The sequence below is a fragment of the Tachypleus tridentatus genome, chromosome 12 (assembly GCF_004210375.1).
Source record: "Tachypleus tridentatus isolate NWPU-2018 chromosome 12, ASM421037v1, whole genome shotgun sequence".
In the NCBI taxonomy this organism is placed as follows: domain Eukaryota; kingdom Metazoa; phylum Arthropoda; class Merostomata; order Xiphosura; family Limulidae; genus Tachypleus; species Tachypleus tridentatus.
In genome coordinates, this window is record NC_134836.1 from 118,493,518 (window position 1) to 118,505,817 (window position 12,300).

Sequence of the window (12,300 nt, forward strand, 5' to 3'; positions counted from 1 at the left end):
TATACTATATTTTTTTGGTAAACTGTATATAATGTTTTTGTTCTGTTTTTAAGAATCTCATTTTCAAAACCAGTTACACATTCTCTTTTGGTTTTAGTCGTGGGTTCTCACAACTAACGCTGTGGCTGCTTGATTTGCTCTGGGTACAAAAATACTATCTTTCTGGTCCTTTAATTTTGCTATAATGAACACAGGGTGCATGTCAGTATCTATTCGTATGACAAAAACTCTCGCGCCATCTATTAAATAACACCATGAACGAATATTTATAAACACAATTGCACTTTGGGTATTCGAGATTCAGACAATTACAAAAATAATTATGGCTTACATAACAGCCATTTCATTATAACATAACAGTTCTAAATAAAAGTACTCTCTTCACAACAAGTACACTACTTAACAATAGGACTGTATGTCAAGGTTTGATTATATATTTATTGATGTAATTTTTACATGTACTGAGATACTGGTGTTCTTAAAGAATGTATTTTTTCAATAAAATGTATCACTTTTAATATATTAAAATTACAGTTTATATCAGTAAAATATATGGTAAGTTTTAACTCTGTACATTGAATTATTTTGATATAATGAATTATGTATGACTAAAGATAAGTTTTAAATCTGTACATTGAATTATTTTGATATAATGAATTATGTATGACTAAAGATACTATCTGAACACTTTACCCGGCACTCTTTCCCAGAAAAAAAAAAACATTTTTTTCTCACAAAATTCACTTAGTTATAGTGAAGAAAACTGAGGGCAAACTATAAAGAAATAACAATATTAGAGATGACAAGGATGACGTGGTGAATAGGAAGATGCCATATTGTATCGATTTGGTACGTTTTAAGTTTCAGGCATAGCTACTCGAAGGCTACCTGCACCAGCCGTCCATTAATTTAGCAGTGATAAGCTAGTGTGTTTTTATGAAGGTTTGGTTTGAAGCACAAAGCTACACAATGAACTATCTGTGCTCTGCCCACCATGGGTGTCGAAACCCAATTTCTAGTGGTATAAATTTGCAGACTTATTACTGTGTCACTGGAGGACTATGTGATAAACTAAAGGAAAGGCAGCTAGTCAACATTACCAACTCTCGGACTACTTTTCTATCAATGAGTAATGGGATTGGCCATAGCATTATAATGTCTCTACAGCAGAAAGAGCGAGCATGTATGTTGATGAATCAAAACAAATGAAAGTAGAGGACCCCGCAATCAAATGGATGAAGGGGCAAACGTTCAAATAATTATGATGAACTGAACCAGGTTAAAAAGTACTTCAATGATAAAATACGTAAACCGATAATGAATAATAATAATAATATAATTACACAAATTCATTCCTAAATAACAGTCTAAAATTTACTTACACTACTAAAACTCCTTGATAAGGATCCCTGCATTTCTGTATACCCTCTGTTTTCTGAAGCTGCAGGAGGAAATATATATGAAACGCTTCACTCACAAAACACATGAACGTTAATGAATATCGCCATCTAGTGTTAAACTACAAAATTAAAGTAATACTACCTTACAGACGTTAAACAATTTTAAGGCTGCTACAAGTTTTGTTTGTTTGTTTATCGTTAAGCATAAAGCTACGCAATGGGCTATCTGTGCTGTGCCCACTTCAAAATTTTCCTGAATCACTGGAGGGATTATATAGAAGTATCATGGATATTAATTACACATTAAATAGGTAAAAAAATATGATAAATATGTATTCCATAGAGAATTTGAAAAATTCATAAAATATGTTGATAATATATATTTTAATTTCTACTAACAGAAAATAAGGAAAAAATACAAACACTTAGCCTCTTGAGTTTCACAAAAAAGCTCGAATCTAAATAATGGAGAATATTTTCCAATAGACGCTATGGAATTAAGCATACTATTCACACAAAATAAATATGTAAAATATATAAAATACGTAAAATATATAAAAGGTTCGCGAATAATTGATTCAAAATTCTTCCAGCCAGTAATGTCTTCTATCACCTCTTCGTGATTCAGTAATAGGGAAAATTAACCTCCTTCAGGTTCTCGATGAGTATTTATAGTGAAAGTCAAGCTTACAGCATGACTAGACGTAGTGACACGGAGTGTAACGACGTGGTGAGTCACTAAAATCTTTTTAATACAATATACTGATTGTCTTTTGAACAAAAGCATCCAATATTTTGATGTTATTTCTAAGTTTTCATGACTCTTCTTCTGTAACGTTTGAATTTTTTAGTTGTCTAGAGGTTAAGTTTGATCTGAAACTAACACACAAAGGTATTTGTTGTGAACCTAAAACTAATACTGAGGTTATTTGTTGTGGACGAAACTAAAACTTCAGTTTATTCATTGTTGACCTGTAACTAGTACCGAGGTTATTTGTTGGGATGGACATCTTTAGAAATCTACAGTGATAAAGAATCAAACCTACTTCAAATAACACAAACAAGTAACACAATATAAAGTTATTTCATCGCACGAAACGATTTGCGTATGGTAAAGGTCACTCAGTTATAGTGCACTACACTTCACAAATGTCGTCCTCATGAAATAAGTTCAGACAACTGATATCCGGTGCACCAGTCCATTAATGTTCGTTATCCGGTTTTCTTTGTTCAATAATAATTTCCAGCATCTAACCTTTTGAGAGAAAAACACCGACGAACAGTACACATTTTCCACAGTTTTCTCTCGCGCTTTAACTCATTACGCGATGTTTTTAAATAAAGTTTCCTCGTGCATGTCAAGTAAACCTAATAGTTTTATTACGAGATCAAATCACGTAACCCCTTCCGAGATGTAAAAAAAATGACTGTGTACCACTGCTCATATTTGACCATTTGTGACAAAGTACATGTATTCAAAACTACATACCACAGTTTTAGTTTCGAATTTCATCTTGCAAATAACAACAACACACACACACACAAAACGAACAGATGTGGTCTTTTAAAGAATCAGATAAATAAATCAGTATACTTTAGTACTAAAAATTACTATTTTATTAAATTTGGCGCAAAGCTACACGAGGGCTATGTGCGCTAGCCGTCCCTAATTTAGCAGTGTAAGACTAGAGGGAAGGCAGCTAGTCATCATCACCCACCGCCGACTCTTGGGCTACTCTTTCACCAACGAATTACTATTGATTGATCGTAACATTATAAGGCCTCCACTGCTGAAAGAACGAGCATAGTTGGTGTGAAGGGATTCGAACCTGCGAACGTCAGACTACGACTCGAACCCACCTGGCCATGCTAGGCCTCAAACTTTTGATGCAGCATGACCAGAAGAACAAATTTGTGGTCTAGTGGCACAACAGTGGAACAGAAACTCGCCATACATTGTACGAAATTTTTATAATACAAGTTATACCCGAAATGAGAAAGTTTTGGAGTTACCAGAACCCTTCCCACCCAATTTTTTTTTTCAAAGTCACTGTTACGTAACACTGCCGTGGCCTCTCGGAATGCCTTTAATTTCAGAAATCAAACAACATTATTATTTGACAAGGGTTAGCTCGTAGCAGCGTTCCGTCTAGACGAGGTATTAATAATTTCTATGAGACCGTTTTCTTCTCTAGAACTGAATATTTATAAGCATTTCATTACGTATTTATAATAAGATTACGACGGAGTACTTGAAACCTAAAAAGAGTACGATCGTTATATAATTCGTGCTTTATATATATTGTCTACATTTTTTTATTACATATCACTAGATGTCGCCACCAGTAAAATCTTTGGAAGTTCCAAAACTGTGTTATTTTATAATTGGTTAGATCTTCTTACCGGTCCGGCATGGCTAGGTGGTTAAGGCGTTTGACTCGCAATTTGACCAGCTCGCCCTTTCAGCCGTTACGGTCATTCCCACTTTTCACTGGTAAAAGAGTAGCCCAATAGTTGGCATTGGGTGGTGATGACTAGCTGCCTTCCCTCTAGTCTCACGCTGCTAAATTAGGGATCGCTAGCGCAGAAATCCCTCGTGTAGCTTTGCGCGAAATTCAAAACAAACAAACAAATTTTCTTGCCTTCTACTAAATAAAAATATGCTAAGATAACCAAAGAATATTATAAACAGTTTTATCACAGGCCACGAAGCTTGAAAATCTAATATATATAGAGTTTGCTTGTTTGTTCTGTTTCTAAACACAAACTGCACAAAGAACTGTCTGTTCTATGTTCGTCACGGATATTGAAATCCGGATTTTACGGGTGTGAGTCACTAAAGGGGCGCACGAGAAGTATTCCCTCTTTAAAGTAGACCACACGTCATCAGTACGTAGAGAACAAATGTGTACGTGTATTTTCGCTACCTTTTTGATGCAAAACGTTGATCTGAACTTTACAAGCAGTGAGTGTGTTATCGGAATGACAGTCAGATCTCACTATTCGGTTAGACACAAAAATCTCAACAATTGCGTGCTGGTCACGGTGAGGAACGGCCAACAGCCCTGATGTAGTTTTGCGCGAACATTTGAAAGCAACAAAGTGAAGAAATATGATAACAAAAAGGAATTAAAACTCAAATCTCTTACTGCGTTTCAACGAAACTACCATTCACAACACTTACATAAGCTAGCTCCTGCACGTGAGTTGAAAAACAATCGTTTGTCAAGGTTACTTTTACACACACCATCACATAAGACGTTTCGTTGCTACAACAAAAGGGACGAATTCGTGACGAGAAACCCACTGGACGTAAAAAATGTACCTCAGGACGGCTGTTATGGGTATTAACACTTTTACTATAATATAGCAGAGAACAACGTTTCGACTTTCTAAGGTCATCTTCAGGTTAACAAAGAGACGGCTTGCAAATGACCATTGCCGGCACATGTCTCAGAGACGAGGGTGTAAAGGGATATAGGATTGTAGGGGGCGATGCAGTTAGATGTTAGGTTAATAATTAGTACATGTATAAAGGTGTTTCTTTATTTTGGTTTAATTCTTGTTTTACTTGTTGTACAAGTAGGGCTTCTTTGATTTTGTGTTTGTTTATATTTATTTCCCTACTTAGTATCTGATTGTTTTCTATGGTTATGTTATGTTTATTTGATTTACAGTGTTAAAAACGTGTGAAGGTGTTTTTTTATGTTCTTTGAATCTGGGTTCCATTTTCTTACTTGTTTCTTCAATATAGAAGTCGTGGCAGTTGAACTCTATTTCATATTGGTGTTGTGTTTATCACTGTAGTTTTTACATAGTATGGGCTTTAGTTTTGTATCTGGTTTTTGAATACATTTGGTGATTACTGGAATGTTGTGTTTTGTTATAAGTTTTTTCCAAATGTTGGTTATTTTTTCGCTGATGTCAGGAACATACGGTATACAGCAGTGTAAAGTTTTGTAGTTTGTTGCGAACTATCTCTTTGTTAACCTGAAGATGACCTAAGAAGGTCGAAACGTTGTTCTCTGCTTTACTTTGGTAAAAGTATTAATACCCATACCAGCCGCCCTAAGATACATTTTTAGAATTATTTGAAAGACGTGGTTATTATAATACTACAAACAACAAAAAGTTGTTACGTTGGAATAAACGATTTACCAGATATGCAGAAAGATGGACCATACGCTCGCTTATCTCAAAATCCACACGAGAGAATTTACGTCAATACTTCGGAACCGAGTGAGATACGTCAAATTAGCTACCTACCCCTAAACAAATCGTCAAGTTTCCTTTTTTTTTAACAACATTCAAAACTTACAGACGGTAAAAGTACTGCTATTCTTTATTTTTAGCAATAACGGGTCGATGTTATAGTTCGTGAACAGAGTTCTTATGGTCTAGTTATGAGTACTTTCCACTTACGTGATTATCCACCTCATGTACGGGGTGATATATTCCATAAAGTTCCAACTGTACTTTTTCTTAGTAAACAGAAATACCAACAGAAGTTTACTCTTAATTTACATTTCTTTCAACAATACAGCGCCTATTGATTTGAACTGCACGATATGTCAATAACATTTTCTTCAGGAAAATATAAAATAGAACAATTTAACGTTGTATGTTTTCACACGTCAACATCACGATCACATTAAAACTGACCACCATATACTTCAACATAACGATCGCATTAAAACTGATCACCATATACTTTAACGTCACGATCACTAAAATAAAACTGACAATCATATACTTAACATCACGATCACTACATTAAAACTGACCATCATATACTTTAACGTCACGATCACTACATTAAAACTGACCATCATATACTTCAACATCACGATCACTAAAATAAAACTGACCATCATACACTTTAACATCACGATCACTACATTAAAACTGACCATCATATGCTTCAACATCACGATCATAACATTAAAACTGACCATCATATACTTCAACAAAACGATCACTAAAATAAAACTGACAATCATATACTTAACATCACGATCACTACATTAAAACTGACCACCATATACTACAACATCACGATCACTACATTAAAACTGACCATCATATACTTTAACATCACGATCACGACATTAAAACTGACCACCATATACTTCAACATCACGATCACTACATTAAAATTGACCACCATACACTTCAACATGAGCATCCCATTAAGACTGAACATCATATACTTCATCATCACGAGCTGACCACCATATACTTCAACACCACGATCATTACATTAAAACTGGCCACCATATACTTCAACATCACGATCACTACATTAAAATTGACCACCATACACTTCAACATGAGCATCCCATTAAGACTGAACATCATATACTTCATCATCACGATCACTAATTAAAGCTGACCACCATATACTTCAACACCACGATCATTACATTAAAACTGGCCACCATATACTTCAACATAACGATCACTATATTAAAACTGACTATCATACGTTAAGACCACTTTGTTATTATTTACTATGGAAACAAGATACAATAGAACAATTTTCTGAATTCACTGTTTGAGTCAACAGTTGATATCTGAATACATTGTTGTTCACAATATTTGAATCAAGAGCTGATATTTGAATACAAGATTGTTCACAGTCTTTGAGTCAACAGTTGATATCTGAATACATTGTTGTTCACAATATTTGAATCAAGAGCTGATATTTGAATACAAAATTGTTCACAGTCTTTGAGTCAACTGTTGATATCTGAATGCATTGTTGTTCATAATGTTTGAGTCAACAGTTGATATTTGAATACAAGGTTGTTCACAATCTTTGAGTCAACAGTTGATATCTGAACACAAGGTTGTTCACAGTGTTTGAGTCAATAGTTGATAATTGAATACAAGGTTATTCACAATCTTTGAGTCAACAGTTGATATCTGAATACAAGTTTATTCAGTCTTTGAGTCAAGTTGTCTTTTCTACTAGTGATAACCCTTACGTCGTATCGAGTTATTAGTGTTATTGTAAGAAACCAAAACAGTAACAGCTTGCATGGCTATTATAATAAATCAAAACCAGAACAACTTCCATGGTTATTTTAAGAAACTAAAACAGCAACAGTTTACATGGTTATTGTATGAAGCCAAATCAATGACAGGTTTCATTGTTATTGTTAGAAAAATGAATAGTGTTTTGTATCTTGTTAAATCTAGGATATGGTTATTTAATATGTATATAACCAAGATGTCATGCACTTTCTTAAGCCAGAGCTATATTTATCTGACCTTTCACACTTCAGGTTAACATTCCATCCTTGTCCAGTCAGGAACTAATCGTTAACAAATTAATGACTAACAAATATTTTAAGTTCCAAATGGTTTCTATAGGCACCATTAAATTATTTATTATTGTTGTTATCACGTGTTATTCGCCATTAAACGTATTATAATACAACTTTACCAAGTGGGTTCTTTGGAAGGGCGCCTCTGTTCTACAGTAAAGCCTGAAATACAACTGGTAGGTAAGTTTAAAACAAAATGAGAACAGTATAGATGTAGCTAACAATCACTGTAATAGTATTCTAAAAACCGTATTTTTAATATCTTATAAATCCACATGGCGTTCGTTTATCATGTGGATAGGACTAAAAAAAAACTCGTGAACAAGACGGAAATCGATATATTGACCAGCCAGAAATTATATCTGTAGATAGAGGTCGCTTTATATTTATCGTAGAAATAATTTAATAGGAATGTGGAAATGTTAGGTATAAACTGCAAAAATGTTAGGCGAAACAAAATATGAAAGAAAACAATGAAGTGATGGTTTAAAAACTAATATATATCGAACCTTTAGAAACTAATCGATTTAACGTTTATGACAAAAACAAACAAACAGGAAGTGTGTGTCGCAAATATTGTTTTCTAAAGTTTTCTGAGTTTATTTCTGATTTTTGTACAGCATATATAAACAGAGTTACAGATAAACATTCAGGTATTGAACGAAAAGCCTTCTGAGTAGTGACTTGTTGGAAATAAAAAACAGGTATCACATGCAGTTCTTATGCATTTTTTTCTAAGGACAAGTCGGGACGAATGTGTGGAAAGTGTAGGTGTGTTTTGTAGCAAAGCCATATCGGATTGTCTGTTGAATTCACCGAAAGAAATTGAGCCCCTGATTTTAGCGCTGTAAATCCGTAGACTTACCGCTGTACCAGCGGGGGATGTTTCTGCTCTGCCCACCACAGGTATCGAAACTCGGATTTTAGCGGTGTGAGTCCGTAGACATACAACTGTGCCACTAAGTGACGTGTTTCCGGAAAGAGACATGAGCAGTTAATGCTCCATCACAAACTTTAAATTTTGAAACGTCTTAAAGAGAAACGTTTTTAAAAACACCCAGGTGCTTACACAAAAACAGATGTACAGACGTGGTTACATACATCTACATATACAGGGTGATCCAAAAGTGATGAGACTCCAGAATATACGTAAAAGATATGTTCTTGCCAGGAGTCTCTATCGTGTCAATGTAACAAGGTCAACTGAAGTTACAATTACCACTCTGGTATTGGGTATATTGATCAATAACTTTCTTTTATGTGTAAAGACAAAATACAATGCCCAAAATAACCTGTTTACTCAACAAATTACAGCGTTTGGTATTACGTAGTTATTGGTCAGTTCCATGGGCATTGTTTAAATCACTAAACGTGTACTTGTAAATATAACATACTGTAATTACACATAATGTAACACAATGGTATAATAGTAATATACGGAACAAATATTGAAATTTGGTTAACAACGCTTAAAAGGTCTGGTCGTCCCTCAAACCCATGAAGGGCAATATCCATTTAGGATAACATAAATGTCACGTGTTTAACATGACACTTATTTCTAATTACATGTTCTACAGATAACCACGTGTTTAACATGACACTGGTTCCTTATTATGTTTTACAGCTAACCACGTGTTCAACATGACACTGATTCCTTATTACATGTTCTACAACTAACAACAGGTTCAGCATGACACAAGTTCCTTATTGTATGTTGACACACACATCTAACGTTTCAATTTTTTATTACATTGTTAAAACTTAAAACTAGGGTATGAACTTTCCTATTCATTGATGAAACTTATAAGTAAGACATCAACTTTTCTACTATATTTTCGAAACTTAAAAGTAGGGTTTCAATTTTCATACTGTTGAAACTTAAAACTTAGATTACAACTTTTCTTTCTTATTGAATTTTCAAGTAAGATTACAACTTTTCTTATTGTTGAATTTTACAAGTAAGATTACAACTTTTCTATTACATTGTTGAAACTTACAAGTAAGATTACAACGTTATTAAAATTAGAGTTTCAACTTTACTATTACATTGTTGAAGTATAAAAATAGGGTTTGAACATTTGGAATACATTGTTGCCAATAGTCATAGTATTTGTCGAACTACAGCTGTATGGTTCTTCTGCACGTGATTTTCCTTCGTATCCATTTGTTAGTTTGTTTATTTAAAATTACGAACGAGGCTACACAATGGGCTATCTGTGCTCTGCCCGCACGGATATCGAAATACAGTTTCTAGCATTTCAAGTTCTCAGACATTCCGCTGTGCCACGGATGGGGCGGGGTGCTGTTTGTCGTTTTACACACTTTGCTGTAGTACATTTGTACACTTCAGAAAAAGTTAATACAGTGAACTATCAAGTAAATACGTATATTAAAAAAATAATTTTTTTCCAGTAAGAAGTCGGGTTATTTATATGACGTTTTAACCCTATAGCTTGCACTAAGTGCAATCCAACGTTAAAATATTTTACCCTGATTCCGAAGGCTTATAACGCAAATAAACCGGTTTTCGATACTTGCGATGGGCACAGCGTAGAAAACCTATTATGTAGTCTTTTCTCAGCAATAAAGAATCAAATGATCCAAATAACAGTACAGCCTAATGTAAAGTCTGTTTTACATTCGACTGGTCATATCATTTTGCAAACAAAGAAAAGACTTACATATATGCTCATATACCAGAGCGCTTAGCCTAATGTTTCTTCCACGTTTTCGTTAGGGTGACTTATGAAGAAATGAGGTAAATTTCAAGATTTCTAAGGTTATTAGAGTGATGTAAGACTGACGAAATAAAACAGTCTTACCTCTGAAAGCAACCATGATGCTACAGTCACGGGGGCTGCTTTCTGCAGCCAACAGAACATGGCCAGACACTCAAATGTCACATCATCTTCTGCTGGTATGAAACTCTTGCGAGGGTTAGCTGTTCGTTTTCTTTAAAACGTCACTTAACCTCAACGAAGATGGAAACAAATATATTAATCATTAGGATGCTGCTTTGTAAGTGTAACTAGGTTAAAGACCCAGGACAAAATATTGTAGACTCCATACTTTTCTAGGAGTTGCGTTACAATACTTAATGGTTACTAGTAGGCCTAAAAAGACGAATACCTAGACATATATACAGCATTCATAGCGAGCTAAACTACCAGGAAAAACTACAGTTTATCTGTTCCTTTCTTGAGATTTAAACTAGTAGCGCCCTCTCTCAGACCAAAAATTATGCTTTGAGAAAATAAAACGAAAGATTAAACAAACAAATATGTCAATAAGCTAAGGCTAGGTTTTTCTTCTTCTAGAGTATATATATTTATCGAATAAACGCAGTACACTTCGCTTCTGTTGTCATTATCATTTATTTTTAAAGGAAATCGATTACTTATACAAAACATTTCACCAGCAGTCTGTTGTTACATCTGTGTTACCATGACAACTGGTATAGTTGGCTCAGAGAAAGAATGTGGTTCAGTATGGAAAGCGAATGAGCTTACAGAATCAAAACTACCACAGTTATCTAACTATCTTAAAACATTAGTCCAAGGACCTAACTAAGTATAGCGTTCATTAGAGCGGTGTCAATATACTAGGGGTAAATTCTTTGTGTACCAAGAGAGATACCAATGAGTAATTAATCAATTGCATAACCAACTACAAGCCAGTTTTTGTTTCTCTATATGTTTCAATGTGTGTGCGAATGCATATACGGTGTTTATGTTAAAACTGGAAAACAGTATCCTACTTTAGACTTTAATTTAGGACAACGCTTCGATCGTTGATGCTATCTGTTCCGTTTCTAATGGCGTCTTTTTGATTACCCACTTCTACCACAGCCTAAGCCATGTCAACAGGAGTACTTTAGAAGCTTGTCTTTATGTCAACGAGTTGCTGAGAATGACCTCATTGAACTATCTGTTCAAATGGATTTATTCTTACGACAGACTTTGTAAGAACGAAACAAAAGTATTAGTAGGTCAAGCGTTTCCCACTGATTAGCTTGCCTGGTCTGTGAATTTATGGCTGGTGACCCATTGCCTCAAACAATCGTTCTATGCTATGTGGTCACGGATGCGTTATAAGAGTGATGGTGGGTGTAGCTGGCTAGCTACGTAACTTCTTGACTACCAGTTGAAAATTAGAAACGGTTATATACACAGTTCTATGTTTGTTTAAATTATGGTAAAAGTTGCAAACAAATCAAGTGACAAAGCATCAAATATTAATTTTTTTTGTCTTTTTGTATATATACAGAAACGAAAACAAACAACACTGAAGGTTTGGTTTGAATATCGCCCAAGGATAAACGAGAACCATCTGTGCTAGCCGTCAATAATAAAAAAGTGTAGGACTGGAGGGAAGGTAGCTAGTCATCACAACCCACTGTCAACTCTTGAGATACTATTTATCAACGAATAGTGAGATTGGACGAAACATTATAACGCCCCCACGGCTGAAAGGGCAAGCATGTTTGGCGCGACGGGGATGCGAATCCGCGACCCTCGGATCACGAGTCGAACGCCTTAACACACTTGGCCACATAGGGTTAACACTGGAGG

At 34.8% G+C, this 12,300-nt stretch overlaps 1 protein-coding gene across 1 annotated transcript in view; it reads right to left on the minus strand.

Annotated features, from left to right (window-relative positions):
* LOC143234489 (uncharacterized) overlaps nucleotides 1-10,917 on the minus strand; it is a 40,579-nt gene extending 29,662 nt beyond the window's left edge. Inside the window, exons 1-2 of the mRNA XM_076471881.1 lie at nucleotides 10,552-10,917; nucleotides 1,383-1,441 (exon numbers count right to left, since the gene is read on the minus strand). Coding sequence (XP_076327996.1) covers nucleotides 1,383-1,441; nucleotides 10,552-10,611 — 119 coding nt within the window. The 5' untranslated portion in view covers nucleotides 10,612-10,917. The remainder of the gene's footprint in view (nucleotides 1-1,382; nucleotides 1,442-10,551) is intronic.
* Between the last annotated feature and the right edge of the window lie 1,383 nt (nucleotides 10,918-12,300).